We start from the raw sequence: 18,742 nt of genomic DNA, 5'->3' as shown, positions 1-18,742 counted from the left end.
TCAACAACATATGTGGGCGAGTCCCAGTTGAAGTTGTTTCAGGCCTAGCATTTCCGAATCCTATCCTTACATTTCGCCAGCTTTGGAACAAAAAAGGGTCAATTGGGGAAGCCTCTTTCTTAGTTATCTAGAAGAATACATAGCGATCTTTCGGAGTTTAGGGAGTCACCAAAAGGAAGTGATCCTATAAATGCCTCTAAATTTTAATATGGACGGAAAACACTTTATACGTTTGGCACAACGTAATCAATTTGTGCCCTCGATTACTATCCTTGGAGGTACACGTTAGAATGAAGATATTAAATAAAAGGCACAGAGACGACTCTTTATCCCGATATTCCAAACAATAATCAAACATTTTAAGAAAAGCTCCGGCTATTGAGTGTAACTAGGAAGGGGAAATCCTTAAATGCTTTAACACCCCTCTTCAAATCCATTGAAAGGAAACTTGAATTTTATCCAGGAGAAGAATAATTCAAAAATGGGGATGGATTCCCCATCAAAGGAACTACATACATTTTAAGAAAATCTCAAACTATAAGGTGTAACTAGGAAGGGAAAATCCATATATGCTTTAACACCCCCTTTTCAAACCCTTTGAAGGGAAACATAAATTTTATCTTGGAGAAGAATCAATCGTCAATGGGGACGAAACCCCCATTAGAGGAACTACAATTCCTCTTGCCATAGTCGACATGGAAAACCAACCAGTTAGAAGATGGAACCACTTTTACCAGTGCTCCGACAGAAATAAATCATCTCCAATAGCTCAGGATCCTCCCAGTGGTAGTGACCAGCATCCGTCAGCTCCACCAAAGTGTCACGAACCCGTCAAGCCATGTCCGTCCAACTGTCATGAAAAAGATGAGGTTCTTCATAAACTTTAAATTGTCTCCAAAATTAATGTAATCCCTACTTTCTATATTGCTAGGGTCTCCCCCATGTGATGCCCTAAAGGTTTAAGCAAAATAGCAAATCCATCACTCATTCGGAGCTACTATTGCAACATTTGGATTTGTATGAGCCCTGATAGAGGAAGAAAAATAGACAATTGCATCCCTCGTATCAAGGTTACCAAATTTCATCTCTTCTTCTTCTTTAGAAGATTCGCTTGTACTCTCCTTAGTAGAGGTGCTAAAGGATTTATTTCAATTTTCTAAAGATCTTTTTCTAAACCCATAACTATCGTTAAGCACGATATGATTAGAGTTTGATTGATTAACCTCTAAAGGATCAGCATTTGGATACTGGGTCTTCAAATATGGCAAATGACGGAAAATCCTCACCATGGAGGATGTTTATCACGTTTGCATGCATATTTTCTACATTAATCTTGACAAAGACAAGAAAACAAAGGAGAAAATTGTTAGGAAAATGGGCTAGAAATTATACCTGAATAAAGAGGCAAAGCAATGAAACGGTTAAAGACAAATGAAACTTTGAGATAATGGTGAATAAAAAACATAGAACCCAGAAAGAAAAGAATGTGGCGAAACCAATGGTCACCGGAGTTTAGGGAATGACGAAAAGGTTTATGAGAATGATGGTAATTCTCTGTTGTAAAAATTGTTTGAAAATCCAAAATAATCTTTATAGTGTAGAGCAAGAATGATAAATAAATATTCTATAATGAAAGAAAATGGGAAGATGAAAAAAACAATCATATCTCACCTCACAAATACAATGAAACTTGAGTTCATTTGAGACTCCTAGGGAAAAGCGCCATGCCTTAGTTCACAAACCTAGGGTTAGGGGGTTTAAGGAATGATGAAATGGTTTGTGAGAATGAAGGTAATTCTCAATTTCAACAAGAGCGAAAATCATTTGAAAATCCAAAATAATCTTTATATTGTAGAGCAAGAAGGATAAATAAACAATTTATAATGAAAGAAATTGGGAAGATGAAAAATAACTATCACACCTCATCTCAAAAATACGATGGCACTTGACTTCACTCGAGACTCCTAGGGGAAAGTTCCATGTCCTAGCCTACAGACCTAGGGCCACGTGTAAGTAAATCTTGAAAAACCTATCAATGACGAGACTAGAATTTAATTCTTATGTTCCACATGTCTCTTCCGAATCTCAACATTAAAATCCCGACAGAGAAAACACGACCCAATTTATTGAAAGTCTTATGGTTTTCCATGCCACGACAAGTCATGGGGGAAACTGCTATGGGTCAGGATATAAGCTCAATTACCATCCTCATAAATAAAACACCTAGTGTGCAGTCTAAGGTACGATTCTAATCATAATTCACTCTACTTTTTTTTCTCACGCAACAATTTGGGCGTTGCAATGCTAACTTTGTTGGTCCATCTCGTACTGCCGTAGTAGAGATATGCACCATCACGTCAACAATCTTCCTCATTAATTCACCAATAATTCTAAATCCACAATGATTATATATATACATATTTAAAGTCAGGATCTCTTGACATCATGTGTAAGTTTGAAACTTACACCAAATCTCAACCGTTAATGGAAATGAATCAATCTGTCAGATCAAGTTAAATAAAAAAACTAAAAATATATATAATATTTATTTTTCCTAAAACGTTGTCTATATTTTAGAAAAAATAAATAACCATTTGATTTATTCGTATTAATGGTTGAAATTTGATGTAAGACTTTAGACTTATACTTTGTGAAAAAGGATCCTAACTCAATATATATATATATATATATATATATATATATATATATATATATATATATATATATATATATATATATATAATGATCAAAGTTAAAATATTTCATGAAGTTTTGTTAGACATTAATTTTACGCATCTCATTGAAATGTCAAATGATTTATGATTGATGTTAAATTTTATAAGCATGATCTATACGATAATAGCTTTCAATTCAACGATGGATTTTATTTTATGGATATGCGTGTAGTGGTAAAAAATGAGATCAAATTCATTGATTCACTTGACTCATTATTTTAGTAAAAGTCGCCACTGCGCTACAACTAATTAGGTCTACACCCAAATAGTCTATACACTACATCCTAGTAAGGCCGAGAGGGATAAAGGGGGTTCTAGGTCCTTAGCTTCTCTTGTTTTCAGGTTGAAAACGACAATGCTTTCACATTTAACTTTATCAACATCACCACTTGCAAGGAAACAATCCACTGAATTGGAGGATCTCTAGTCAACTTATGAAGGATTAACTCCACATGAGCTAAAATGACTATACCTCTAGCCTATCTTAATGTACACTCAAGTCCGGGTATAGGACCTATCTCACCACAGAGGAATCCCCAAGCACCCAAAAAAACAAGCAAAGCTCACAATAATATACAGATAGCAAATAATAACATGCACAAACAAACAAAAATAAGCTTAAACCACTTAGAGAACTACTCCCCAGTGAAGTCGCCAATTTTCTATAGCGGGGAAAAATAGAGATAAAAGCCATTGATTGACTTGACTCATTATTTAAGTGAAAGTCGCCACCGTGCTTTATTGTTTCCAAAGGAAAAGGGAAAAGAACAAAGTAAAACCCAAAGAAGTTTTAAAACAAAACTAATAAAAAGCAGAGATCTTAGGTACGTGGGTTGACTATGCAATGGGAAGGTGTTAGAACCCCTCACATCTATGGTACTCCAGAAGCACCTTTTTGTAAATATTTGTTTGTTAAAAGAAAAATAAAGTGTGCAAAGGAAAGGGTTTGTTTGATTTTAAAATATGCTCTGCAAGACATAACATCTTGTGCTTACATACTTCCTAAGTGCAATAAAGAAGTCAAAGCAAATGTAGTTCCACTTAAAAGAGAAACAAAAGATTTTGATTTAAAAATGAATAGACATTTTATCATCATAGTAGAGAAAATTCAGCCAACCATACTTGAACATGAGAACAGATGGATTCTTTGCATCACAAATGAAAGAAGGGCCCCGACTTAGATAAATCAACAAGTATGCCACTGACTCTTTCAAGTGGAAAAGGATCGATCATATCAATCAATATCAAGGGGTTAGGGGATTACAACTCCAGCATGAAGATTAATCATGCCTAAACTTTGAAAGAAAAGCCACTAAGGGCAAAAGGTTTTTAAGGAAGGTTTTAAAATAGAGTTTTAAAAGAGTTTGCAAACATAAGAAGGTTTTGTGAAAGGGAGAATATTTTGAAAATCAAAGAAGATGTGAGGAGATGAAGAGACTATCCTAGAGCATAAACTAAAAGCTAAGGAAAAGAACAATCTAACCAAACAAGAAGCCAACACTTGACATTAAGAAGTCAATGTAGAATTTCCATCCTTTGGATTAACCAACCAAACAAGCACAATACCAATATATCAAATGAGAACATCTCCATATGCATAACTTGAACAAAACTTTGGAAGTACACCATAAGAACTTGAGACAAAATTAGACAGAGTAACAGTTGTGTATAGATGAATTCTCAATCACAATGCCTTGGAATTAAACCACGAGGACTATACAGAATAACCTGCAATCATAGAAAACAACTCAATGCCATGGAATAAACTCTAAGGTCTTCCTGAATTTCAACAGAAAATAACCAAGGTAACAAGGTCTCAGTCCAATAGTCCATCGTCCAAACTCAAGGTATAGTAACCAAAGTCCAAGTTCATATTAAGTTTTTTTATGGTTCAAGTTGATTATTAATGCTTTAAGAACAAGATAAAGGTCTAAGTGGACAAAAGAAAAAGTGCATAAGTATAAACATGATATATGGATGATGAATGATAACATAAGGCATAAAGCAAAATAAAAGATAAAAGGAAGCTATATAATAAATGAAGCACAAAATAAAGTTAGATGTTAATAGTTAATGGTTAGAAGTTTATTCTGAAAGTTAATGATCAATGATGGTTGAATAATGAACTTAGGTCAAAGTTAATGACGACTCATTAGAGGATTGATAGAATCAAAGCCTCTACACAACAAGTTTTCAAAGGTCTTGAAACAATTGTCAAATAATCAACCATCCTTGGGCTTATAAACATAGGTTTAGGTCACGAATGATCATTTTCCGATACGGGACTAATTTAGCGCTATGATAAGCAATCGACAAGTAACTCATAAAAGTCACCCTACAACGAGGCCGATCAATAAAAATTTATGTGTTTAAGAACAAATTAGAGAAATGATATGTAAATCATTCTCCTAAAATTTACAACACATGTAAAATAACAAATAAAAACAAGAAAGAAATTGAGATGAAAAGGGAGGGGAATGGATCAAAATAAAACCAATGTGGTACAGATGAATTCCTTTTGATTTTTATGAGATTTCATCTTGATGATCCATCAGAGGATTGATAAAATTAAAACCTCTACACAATGGATTTTCAAGACTTACACTCACTAATCAAAAAGAAAAAGAGATGGAGAAAATCAAATCAAATATTAAACAAATATTAAAAGATTTTTTAAAATAGAAAATAAGAAGAAAATAACAAATCAAACATCTAAACACCAAATAAATTCAAACCAAAGATCACCAAGTCAAGGACTATCATTGGATCATCTCCAAAAAAAATTCAGAATTTTAAGACACTTAAAAACATTTTTTAACCAATTAAAACTCAAAGAAAAAGAGAGAAAATAATAAAAATATCAAATGATAAAATAAAAATATTGAAAAATAGTCATAAAATCAAAAATAATTTAAAGCATTTTTGGTATTTTTTTCGTAATTTTTGAAATTAAAATGAAGGAGATATAAATCTTTGAAGTTAAATGAAATAAAAGAAAATAAAACAAAATCAGAAAAAACATGGCGCGTTGGATCCAGATTAATTAAATGACGTGGACAGGTCCAATGGTCATCAACTTAAGGCGCATCATGGACCTCACTTAAAGCAAAAGCAAAATGAATTAAATGGTCAAGCCAATGAAATTAAAAAAAATGCTATGCTTTCACTGGTTGGATGATGACACCTCATCATCTTCAACCTCAAGCTTCTTCGATTCAAAGGAAAATGCAGAAAATCATGGATCATTCAAAGTGTAAGAGTATAAGCTCATAGTTGTATCATTGTGTTCGTCTCTCTTGGACGATCTCAACCATATCCTCGCAAAACATTTATCTAAACCATAGCTCAGTTGATTTGGAAAAAACCAGAAGAGTTTAAAATTGAAAAATCTCAAGAACAGATGCATCAAACTAAACCAAAACTTAAAATTAATTGTGCAATGAGTATCAGTGAGTCAAAAGCTTCATATTAGCCATAATTTTGGGTTGAATTGGTGGAGATTTCTACCTGAATGAAGTTCACCAAAGAGCTTTTGAAAACTGAACTGAGGAGCTTCAATGGAGGCACAATTTGAGTTGCAAATGTTCTGGTTATCTTCAATGAAGGTCAAGGAAGCTAACTAAGTGAAGGATTTGAGTGTTTGTAGTCTGGAAATGAATAAATAAATTGCAAGCTCAAGAGTTCGAATGGGATCTTAGCAGGGGTATTTTGGCTCTCAAAAGCTTAGGAAATGAATGGAATATGATCCTCTATTTATAGCGGAGCTCATGAAATCAAAAAGCGTGTGAAATGATCAGAAATTGAGTGAATTCGTGTCAAGGTCAAAGCATGAGAAGTGTGACTTATAATTCCCTCAAAACTCAACCAAAACTTGCATTTCAATCCACTTAACATCTTCTGGAAGCTTACTAATCATGTTAGTCTCAAAACACGCATCAATTTGGCCTATAATTTGAATTAGAGTGATAATGCAAAACTGATTGTGTACCAAAATTCAGAATTGAGGTACCATGTTTGAACCAAGGCCAAATGAAATTGGCTCATGCGTTTCTTGATTTTCTTTGAGCTAAATACTCTCCTTATCATGAAGAACACAATGCATAAAAGAATGGAAGCAAATGGATGCTTGAACAGAAAGATATGATGATAAGGTTTTGAAGTAAAACCTTGAAATTCTAGGCTATGCCTTGCATCAAACACGTCATGCCCAAGTTTTGTGCACAATGGGCTTGCAATTTTTGAACTCCTTAGAGCATGAATTTGGCTTGGACCTTTGAAGATGAAATGTTCTTCTATTCAAGGTGAACATTGGGAAAAAATATTCGCCCAAAAATATTAAAAACTGAGAGAGTTATTCACTTTTGAAGATTTCCATGCCATACTTGAAAATTCCACTATGTCCACAAGATGACCGATAATATTTTCCTTTCTTCCATGGTCTTCCACTCAAAATTTGCTCTTGATATTCAGAGTTGGTTTGAAGTAGACTCATCCAAGATTATTATTCAAAAAAATGGGCTCAAGATGATAAAAAATGAGCAAGTTATGTTCCTTTGAAATGGACACACAATTTCTTGAACTTTCAAAGGAGGACCTATGATGTCTCTTCACTTTTGATGACTTTCTTCACAAAATTTCCTCTTGACTTGTGAGGAGAAGTTGTTGATGATGTCAAGGATAATAATTTGCAAAAATAAACACTCAAATGTAGAAAATTGAGGGAGTTATGTCCTTTAAATCATAGAATCAAGAACTTGTCAAATTATGTCAAACTTCTTGAATCAACTTTGAATCTCTTGAAATTTTCTTGCATGATAAAGCATAAGGAGGCATCTAATATCTTGAAATGATGTTCTCTTCAGGCACATTTGATTGTAAGGCTCATTGCTTGAGTAAACTTATTGAAGAAGGTATGAAAATAAACTCATGAACCTATAAATTTCCTTGATGACTCAAAACATATAATCTTGAGATATACTTGATCAAATGAAGTTGAGAGATGCTTAGAACATGGTACTTGATGATAAGAATATCCCTCTTGAAGTTTAATCCATTTAGCTTCCAAGGATGATCAATTAATTGAGGGTCGATCCTCAAAAACCTAGCTTTAGGAGAGGTGTGGATGCACTTGATTCAATCACCTACAACACACAAAGCTTTAAAAGGAAAAGACATCTTTTTGTATTTTGGATAGTATAACATAACATAGAAATATTCACAAATTTAAACAATCATGGGGGCTTGGTGATTCCCCCAAAGGTGAGATGAGCACAAAGCTTTAAAGTGGCACCTCAAGATTGTGATATTGATCAATGATTGAAATAATGCAAATGATCAAGGAATCTTAGGATCAAAAATTAGAATATGACATTGCGGTAAAGAGTTATCAGAGATAACATGTAACTAAATTTGACCCTTTAATATCATTTGATCCTATAACACACACATGTTTCTTCATCAAATATTACTATTCATCAAACATGCTACATCACTTTATTATCTTCCTTATACCGATTGACATGCCACGGTCCAATAAATTTATATTATCCTTTTAGACAAAAGTAATTGTTGTTATTGGAATAAAGTTATTATTATTATTATTATTACTATTATTTATTATTATTATTATTATTATTATTATTATTATTATTATTATTATTATGAGAAAATAAGTTATGTATAGTGTAAAACAATTTTATTTCCAATTCAATTAAAGATATGTATTCCATCAATTAACAAATTTATTTTAAAATAATCTAAATAAAATAATAAATTTATGATCTTTTATTGAATAAAATTTAATTTACACCTTTCTTATGTGGCATTCTTACGATGTTTCTTAATTTAATTTTTATATTCTTTGACGACAATTTTATGAAGTATATGTGCAGACTTCAATTCTTTTATTAATATTTATTTATGGATTTTGAAAATTTTATAAATTAATAAAATAAAAATATTGTTCGTTGGTTATTTTATTAAACATATGAGTGGACACTAATTTTTATATTACTGTACTTATCTTTTTTGAAAAATTTTCAAATTTATAAAATAAAAACTCAAAAATAGAAATCTTTTATTTAAAAAAATAAGTATTATGTGGTTAAGTTTTTGAATAACAAATAATCTTATTAAATGGTTTATTTTATAATTAAGATTAATTTTCAATTTTAAAATTATATAATTCTAATGTATAATTTGAAGATACTTAACTAATTTATTTTATTTATATATGTTATTATTTACATAATTACATGTATTATATTAGTTCCTTAAATGCCAATTTAAACAAAAAATTCAAATATTTTATTACTTCGAAGAATTGCAAATATAAATTAAATGGATTTAGCTCTATTTTATATTATCAATCCTCTTTCCACTAAACTGTATTATTGTAAAAAAGTAACTGCTCTTTACCATATGGCATATCCAATCATAACCAATATTATTATTATTTGTAAAAAAGTAACTGTTCGATAACCAATCATGTATGTTTCACTTTCACTTCTCTTTTACACATTCAAACCTAACCACATACACATTCAATTCCAGACAATACCATGCGATCCACGTGCCTTATCATATACTAACTTATGTCTCAAAAAAAAATTTTGACAGCAACTTTTTCTCAAATTAATGACACTTATATATTTAGAATATTTGTTAGTTTAATATTATTTGTCATTTCTAAAAGATCAATTAAATATTAATTAAAATTTTATTTGAACATATCTTCAATTATTTTTAATTATTATATTTCAACTCATATAATTATAATAAAACATCTACTATTTAAAGAATATTAAATAAAATTCATTTAAGAAATTAGTATGCTCAACTTTTTTAAATATTCGTGCAAAATCTTAAAAGAAAATAAAATAAAGGAGTAAAATTTAATAAAATTCATATTAAGAGTTATTTTTTATTTTCTTCATTTCAAGAGTGAATTATTTATTTATTTATTTTAAACAAGGGTAGGTTATGATTGTTTTTTTATGTTTCTAGCAAAATAAGGATAGCATCGACATGTTTAGTGGAATTTATGGTTGTTAGGTTGTCACTACAAGGGTAGTATATTGACAAACTTTTGTTCAGGTGTTTGTGATATATGTAATATGTAACGTGTGTTTGGAACATACATATTGCACGTTTATAAAGTTTTATGATCTCTTATCATAAAGATGGTTATATAGGATAAGTCTTAGTGAGAACACATATATTAATACTTGTGATATGATTTAATTATAATACTAAATGATATATTACATGATTGTACCATGATTCTAAGAGATTAATATGAGAGACTCATATAGATTTAATTATAATACTAAATGATATATGATTCTAAGAGATTAATATGAGAGACTCATATAAATTTCAATTATGATATGTTAAGGGCCAGTTTGTTTGGGCTTTAAAAAAATGGATTTTTTCTTTGTATTTTTGAAAATAGATTTTTTAAAACCGTTTTTCAAAATATTACAAGTTTTTTATATTCGATTTTTCTAAGATGAAACACTTAATTTGACATCCTATAACATAAACATACATAATTGAAGACCAAAATTTAGTCAAAATCATAATTTTTTTAAAAAGTTGTATTTCAAAAATGATTTTTATGAAAATCTATTTGAAATAGCTTCAAAATTAAGTGATTTTTTGAAATTTTGATATCCAAATTTTTTTCCCATAAATAGATGAAATACCTAAAATCACATTTTAAGAATAACTATTCAAACAAAATTTTCATTTGAAGCTTTTATAAAAAGTTTCTTTGTAAAAATTTTTTTCGCAAAATTTAGTAACACTATAAAAATCATTTTTAAAAAAAGACAAAACAAACGGGCCCTTACTCTAATTCTTAATGGTTTCAACTATTGACGAGACTACTCCAAACATAAAACATAAAAGTGAGGTGATTGTGATATTTGAAATTCGAAATTAATTTATGAAAACTTTTATTTTTTTAAAAGTTTCTATTAGAAGATATAAATAAACAAAGATATAGCAAGAAAAAGATAGAAAAAAGATGGAGAAGAAGAGATATACAATGCAGAAATTAAATAATCAATGAAAAATAAAGAGACAATGAATAGAGATATTGCACTAGAGATTTATAAATGTTCGGTTTAATCACTTGACCTAGTCTTGATCCAAAGTGTTTCCTCTTGAGACTTTGACTAAAAGCATACTTGAGCTCTTACAAGATTAACACAAACAGCCTTTATCAACACTTGGAGCTTTGCACAAGACGACCCCACGAACCTTCAACAAATAAACAAAACTTTTACAAAGGCTTAACTCAAGAAAATTCACCCAATTTTTTAGGATTTAGTTGCAACCTTTAAATTCTTTATGAAAGATATTGCACAAGAGAATCATTCTCTTGAATAAAATACATTTAGCACAACACCAGTTACAACACAACTTTCATATGGTTTAGAGACCACTTCCTTCTCTCTAGGTGTTCTTCGCTTTTTGTTTTTTTTCTGGCGTTCGTTTTACTATTTCCATGGAGTGCAATCGAGTGAAGGGAAGAAGGTTTCGCAACTACGCTTCACAGTGGGATTCTTTCCCTTTCAGTAGGGCGCAAGTGGAGTCTTCGGAGGTGATTTCATCTATTTTCTTTTCTGAGTTTCTAGAGAGGATAAGAGCGGCAGATATCTTCAAACTGTTTGGGTGCATCGGCGATGTGGTGGAGGTGGTGATTCTGCCTCGGAGAAACAAGATGGGGAAAAGGTATGGTTTTGCTAGGTTCAGAGGTGTTAAAGATTCTAGGTTATTGGCGGTCAAATTGGATAGCTTTTTTATCGATGGGAGAAAGATTCATGCTAATATTTCTAGGATTGATAGAGGATTAGGGGATGCATTTTGGCGGAGATTAGGTTATAATGAGGGGGCTGCGGTGCTGAGAAGGGGAGATTCTATGGATGGGATGAGTTCTTTTGTGGGAGTAAAATATTTCGCAAACATTGTATCGGAAGGGAAGAAAAAGGTTGTTCATGATGCTCACTCGTCCTTTGCTTTCAGCTTTAAACCTAAACATTCTAACCAATGGAAGAAGGCCTTTGTCGGTGAAGTGCTTTTTTCGAGTGAGTCTTTTAATATTCAAACTCATCTAGAAGTTAAAGGGATCTCTGTTGTCAAAGTTTGTCCGATTGGTGCGAACCTTTTTTTGTTAGAGGAAACAGCGGAAGGTATGATTCTATATTTGATTAGTGAGGGGAGTTCTAGGTGGAAACAATGGTTCCGATCTATTAGACCTTGGAGGACGAGTGATGTAGATTCAGTCAGGTTGGCATGGATTCATGTTCACGGCATTCCTTGCCATGCTTGGTGTTTCGAATTTTTTGGGAAGATCGCTAACTACATTGGCACATTTGTTTCGGTTGATGAGAACACGATGAAAGGTAGTAATAGGGACATCACTAGGTTTATGGTGAGAGTCCCTGTGAATTTTGTTTTGAAAGAACGGATTATCATTGATATTGATGGTGTTGAGTTTGATTTAGTTATGCGCGAGGATTTGTACGGTGCGATGAAGTATGTCAAAAGGCTGGGAAGTGATAAGGGTTAGAGCGTTTCTTCTAATAATTCAGAAGGAGGGTGTGGGGATTTTGAGGATGGTAGTTTAGATGAGTTGGATAGCAACGATACTTCCTTCTATAAGGATGGTTCTTATAAGGGTGTGTGTGGGACGGAGGAATGTTTGAAGGGTAAAGATTAAGTGGTTTCTAGAAATGTTGGAGATTAAGGAGAAGAATAATAAGGTTGGTGGGAAGGTGAATTTTAAAGATTTGAAATGATTTTAGGATCCTTGAATATTAGGGGAGGGGGAAGTATAGTCAAGATAGAGAGAATTAGTTGCGTAATCCATAAGGGGAAGGCGAATCTAGTTTTTTATTCAAGAAACTAAAATGAAAGAGTTATCTGATGTGGTGGCTAGGAGTTTTTGGGGTATGGAGGAGGTTGATTACTCGTATTCAGATATGGTTGGTTTGTCGGGAGGCTTGCTTATTTTGTGGAAAGCTAATTTTGTGTCGGTTATTTTTCAGATTTCGTGGTACCGGTTACTTGGTTGTCAAAGTTTGCAGGAACAATTGTTTGTAGTATCTGGTTAATGTGTAATCGGCATGTACGCTTCCTCTGAAGCGTGCTTTGTGGAATGATTTATTTGTTTTAACGCAAAGATATATCAACGATGGATCGATCATTGGGGTGATTTTAACACCGTTAAGCAGAGGAGTGAGAGAGTTGGGAATTCTACTCCGAATTTTAATACGGAATGGAGGGATTTCTCTGCATTTATTTCCAATAGTGGCTTGGTAGATGTTCCTTGTAAAGGCAAGAAATACAGTTGGTATAGCGGTGATGGTAAATCTAAGAGTAGAATAGATCGGTTTCTTGTGGATGATAGTGTTGTTGTCTCTTAGGGGTGGTGGGTCAATTGATCGGGTCGAGAGACGTGTCAGATCATTTCCCGGTGTGGTTAGTCGTGAATAAAGAGGATTAGGGGCGTAAACCTTTCAAGTTCAATAATGAATGGTTTATCAACAAAGATTTCTTGTGTTTTGTGGAGCGTGAGTGGAAGTGGTTAGTGGTGTACGAGAGAGGCGATTTTCTGTTGAAGGAGAAATTTCGTTTTATTAAGGAGAGGCTCAAAATGGTGGAACAAATCGGTTTTTGGAAAACTTGCTTTGGAGGTGGAAGAAGGTGTTAGAGAGTTGAATGAGGCGGATGATTTAGATGTTGTTAGCAAGGAAGCGCGAGATAAAAGAAGAAAGACTAGTAGTAGATTTTGGTTGAATCTTAAAATCAAGGAAAATATGCTTATTTAAAAATATAGGTTAAATTGGCTAAATGACGGGGACTCAAATAGTAAATATTTTTATAGAGTGATGAAAGAGAGAAGAAGGAGGAATCATATAGGTTATATTATTATGAGCAACGAAATTATTGATAAGGTGAAGGAGGTTAAGGATGAGGTGAGGAACCATTTTGGAGGGAAATTTGCGGAGGATTATATCATTAGACCTACTTTGGAAGGTTCTTTTTTCATTGCTTTGAGTCTTGAGGATAGAATTTCGCTTGAGTTACCTTTCATGGAGGAGGAGATTAGGGAGGCGATGTGGAATTGTGAAGGTTCGAAAAGTCCGGGTCTCGACAATTTTTCCCTTCTTTTCGTGAAGAATTGTTGGTATTTCTTAAAAGAGGATTTCATATCTTGTTTCAAGGATTTTCACTCGGGTGCAGTTTTGTCCAAATATATTACTTCTTTTTTATTACTTTGATTCCTAAATCTTCTAATCCTTTAGGATTGGATGATTATAGGCCTATTTTCCTGGTGGAGTGTATTTATAAAATCATTTCTAAATTGTTGACGGGAAGGGTTTAAAAGGTGTTGGATTTTATCATTTCTCAAAGTCAAAGTGATTTAGTTCCGGGTCGTCAAATGCTTGATGGGGTTCTTGTAGCTAATGAATTGGTGGATTATTCTTCTAGGGAAATTAAGGATTGTCTTCTTTTTAAGGTGGATTTCAAAAAGGCGTATGATAAACAAAATGCCGGTTCTTGGGAATGGTAGTCCTAATGAAGAATTTATGATGGAAAAGGGTTACGGCAAGGAGATCCTCTCTCTCTCCTTTCCTTTTTGTTAATGTGGCGGAAGGTTTAAAACTTTTTGTGAATAAGGCGGTGGAAATGGCGATTATGCGGGTTGTAATGTCAAAGTAAAATGCTTTGTGGATGTTCTCCAATTTGCGGATGACACTTTGTTTGTGGGAGACGGAAGATGGAAACATCATTGGGCTATTAAGTCGGTTTTAAGAGGCTTTGAATTTGTTTTGGATCTCAGTACTAATTTTAATAAGAGTAAGCTCATCGGTATCAATATCAATTCTCATTTTTTGTTGTGGCAATGGATTTTATTTCTTATAGGTCGGAGTCGAAGGAGTTTTTGTTTCTCGGTATCCGTATTGGAGCTAATCCTAGAAGAGTTCATTCTTGGAGATCGCTAGAGGGAGGTATTAGGAATATATTGTGCTCTTGGAAAGCGAGGTGGCTTATTTTTGGGGGAAGAGTCACTCTTTTGAAGTCAATGTTGGGGAGTTTACCTATTTTCACTCTTTCTTTTTACAAGGCCCCTAAGAAGATTATTCGGGAGTGTTTACGGTGATTTCCGGTAAACAACCGCTAGTCTTCCAAACTATAATAAATATGATTTGGTTACTTGCAGGATCGACTAGATTGATCCTAGGACACATAGTCAAGAAGATTGTTATCAATGTTCATTTGAATCATATTCGTAATTTGTCCTCTCCGATGAGTATTGTTCGATTCAAGAATCTTGGTAATTGCTTCGTTATATGTAATTATAACTTCAACAAGAAAGATAAATAACATAACATATGAAACTTAAAGATTGTTAAAACATAAAGAATCTTAAACTGCAGAAATGTTAAAGGCTTTAAAAGTAAATGATCATGAAAGTAAATTCGAAAGTAAAATAAAGATACAGGAATGTAAATGACAAGAAATAAATGAAATGCAGTAATTCAGAAATGTATTCGAAAATGAAATACAATACACATGTATTAAAATGGTGGTGTCATACGTACATTTTCTCAGCGAACTCTTTCTCGTAACACTTGATACTTGAGTAAATATGTGAGTGATTTGTACAAATGAACACACGGAATCCTAACATTAAAACTCCTATTTATACTAGTTTCGACCTTAACGGTCCTACACTAATCTGCTGCCACGTTTCTCATCAGAACTTCCAGCGAAGCCATCTGTATTTGAACGGTTACGAAACCGTCTTCGAATTTCAAATCTTCCCGCCTGAGTCCATCTTCGACGCGTGGCAGTGTAAAAACACTATGAAAACACGCTAAGTAGTAACACTTAAATATATACTTTATAAATTTTGTCTAAGTCCCGAAGACATATGCTTTCATTAGTCTTTCAGTGTTCACTATCTTCAACGAACTTAGAAGTCTGTATCTTCGAGGCATGACCATCAGTAGCCATCTTTCCTTCGATTCTCAACTCCTTCGAAGGACAATATAAAACGAAATCTTCAGCTAACAAATTGCCCCCAATAAATGCCTGTTTCGAGAATCAACAGAAATAGGCGTTTCTTGTCATTATAAGATTTCGTTTTTATGATCTTTGAAAGTTCCAAGACTGCTGACTAACGTCATAATCACTGATAACATTGTTTCCGAAACGTCTTGTCATTTTCAAAGATGTCTTCTCATAACTTACATTCCCACGTTTTAACCTTACTTCCTGATCATTACTCCTACATACTAGGAGTGAAGCTAACTCATTCGACCGCCGTTGGATTAAATCACCAGCCGCCACGTGTCTCTCGGGTTTTACCCAAAAGATTTAAAAGGGTTTCCGTTAAACCTTTAAATATTTGACCTTGTGCCTTTATACCGCCTTCCATTCATCTTCTACACCGAGAAAACTAAGAATATCTTCACTCTTTCTAAAATCTTGCTCTTTTTAGCAAAAACTCTTCCATGGCTTCATCTTCAAATGTTCTTCAACCCGCTTTGAAGCTCCAATCAACAACACGTTCTGGGGAACGAGAGTTCGTTCCAAACCCTAACACTGAAGAAATACGCGCAATCTACGCTTCCCAGGTAATCATATCTTTTGATCTTTCTGGAAAAACTCTTGCTTTTATGGGTCCGTTACCGAGTGAAAGTATCCAATCTGTGAATAAATTCTTCCCTGCTTATTACAAGACTAGACCATTAGTTAGCAAAGTTAAGATAGATGAAGACGGTCGTTCTCCTTTAGGCAAATCTGCTAATGTTGAGAAAACTTCAACTGCAACCCCTTTAGCTTTAGCCAAAATTAGGTTAAACTATATGACCAATTCTGTAAAAGTTTTTAGGTCAATCCCTTTAGCCAAAGATCCTGACTTGTATTATGCTTGGCTAGAAAAGGTAGAGAAACAAAAAGGGTCCTTTTGGAAATCGTTAGGGATATACGATTTGATCCAACTGTCAAAAACAGGTTTAGAATACAACCAACCCATGTTAGTAGCAGCGGTTCATTTCTGGGATGCTTCTCACAATACCTTCCATCTTCCATGTGGAATGGTTACCCCCACACTTTTTGATGTGGCTGCTATTACGGGACTTCGACCAACTGGTGAAACCTTTGATCCCAATGACATGGATAATGACACTTTAGGTTTCAACGATTCGCAAGTTACTTACACGGCATTCATCCAGAAACACCATATTACCACCGAAGCGACAGTATCTGACGAAGAGCATATTGCTTTTCTAGCATTATGGCTCTCACGGTGCGCCTTCTGCTCAAGATCTATCCAGGTTGCAAAGAGGTACCAAGAATTTCAAATCTGGCAGTTTACTTTATGCTGGTCCTTTTTGGTTATTGCAACTGTGGCTCAATGCCACATTCGAAACTTATCTTCCTTTTCGAGGAGATGTCAATGAGGAAGATAGCACAATCAAAAATCGAACTATAGAAGGGACCAGGTTAGCTTACCTAACTCCAAAAGAGGAAATGGGAAAGCTTCATGAACATTTCTTGGCGTATTCAATGATGTTTGCTCGGCGTGATCAGTTCGATCCTTCCATGGCCCCATTTGTACACAGAATAATAGGTCCTGAATGGTTTACTCGAAAATTTCCACCAACATCTCAAGATCAGCAAACTGAATCCATGGAAATTTGGGAAGCCTTTCTGACTCCAAGATTATTTTCCCACCGTCTTCGACCATCAAAGGGTCAATGTATCCTCATGTGTTATCAACCAAATTTGGTCTCGAGGCAGTTTGGGCTAACTCAAATAACACCCAAGTGCTTATATGAGAAAAGGAACCATATGTGTTTCCACACTTTGTATCTGACTGAAGAAGAATGTGAACGAAAAATCAACAAATATACTGGCGTTGCCAACCTTTCTCCTATTCCTTTCGAACCTTCTTTTTACTCTACACCAGATTTTCATCAATGGTGGACAGAGTATTATAGCTCTCAAATTTTTGATGCTGATAGCCTTGCTCAAGAACTAACCGCAGCTTTCACTGATGTGCAGGAGAACTTCAAAAAAGGTACTTCAACTCATATTAAAGAAATCCAAGCTTTTCAAAAATTCTTTGAAACTACCTATAGGCCTGATGATCTTAGTCGGACCGTTCGTGAGGCTGCAGTCACTTTGCGCGAAAAGTTTTCCACCAAACTAAATAAATTGAAATTGCCCTCGTATGTTCGACCAGAACTACGTTATGAAGTGGCTTTCAAACTTCATCCTCCAAAATTCCCTCCACTACCAAGTGCTGATTTTGGTGTGGCTCTAAGTCCTCCTTTCCCAGACTGGTTCGTGTGTGGGAATGCTCTCAAAATTCTTCAAGAGAGTGCCAAAAAACGCGCTGAACGAGTGGTTCCGACTAAGCATACCTTGGATACTTTCAAAGGACATCTTCATATAGATCTTAAACACGTTCGTGTCCTGACTCCAATACCTGAAGGTTTGGATTAAGGCAATCTTTTTCGACTGACTTTTCTTTTCTTTTACTGATATACTGATTTCAGTCTCAACTACAGCTGTTGCACGAAGGAGGAAGATTAAAGAAGCTTCTGCCCCAAAAGAGTCTGAGGCATCTAAAAGCGACAAACCAAACGAAAGTGATTCGATCGTCACGGACAAGAAGCCCACGGTAAATACTTATCTCATACTCTAAATCTTGTACAACTCTGTGATTGGTACTCATCTTTCTCATCTTTCACTTGCCAGAGCTCGAAACCCCCAACGGGTTCGAAGCGTAAAGCTTCTTCGACCAATGCCTCAGATGGTGAAGACAAATCTCCTCCTCAAACTAGACAAGGACAGAAAAAGAAACACAAAGCTGTCACCCCTTCAAGAAAAGGGAAAAAGGCAAGTCCTTCAAAAGCTGCTTCTCCTGGCAATAAGGCGTCTTCTGAAGAGTCTCCTTTGAAGACTGCCAGCAATGCTCT

The 18,742-nt window shown here is 34.0% G+C and overlaps 1 protein-coding gene across 1 annotated transcript; it reads left to right on the top strand.

Moving 5' to 3' along the window:
• The first annotated feature begins 11,247 nt into the window (after window positions 1–11,247).
• Window positions 11,248–12,312, top strand: LOC131597499 (uncharacterized). The gene has a single exon (XM_058870194.1). It carries the CDS (start codon window positions 11,248–11,250, stop codon window positions 12,310–12,312), a length of 1,065 nt encoding a protein of 354 aa, XP_058726177.1.
• The last annotated feature ends 6,430 nt before the right edge of the window (window positions 12,313–18,742 follow it).

This window comes from Vicia villosa, linkage group LG4 (genome assembly GCF_029867415.1).
Source record: "Vicia villosa cultivar HV-30 ecotype Madison, WI linkage group LG4, Vvil1.0, whole genome shotgun sequence".
Lineage (NCBI taxonomy): Eukaryota > Viridiplantae > Streptophyta > Magnoliopsida > Fabales > Fabaceae > Vicia > Vicia villosa.
The sequence above is the reverse complement of the archived record's forward strand: the minus strand, read 5'-3'. Positions and strand labels throughout refer to the sequence as shown.

Bases quoted from the DNA above. Each gene is read 5' to 3' on its own strand.
- LOC131597499 (XM_058870194.1), top strand. From the start codon at position 11,248: ATGGAGTGCAATCGAGTGAAGGGAAGAAGGTTTCGCAACTACGCTTCA.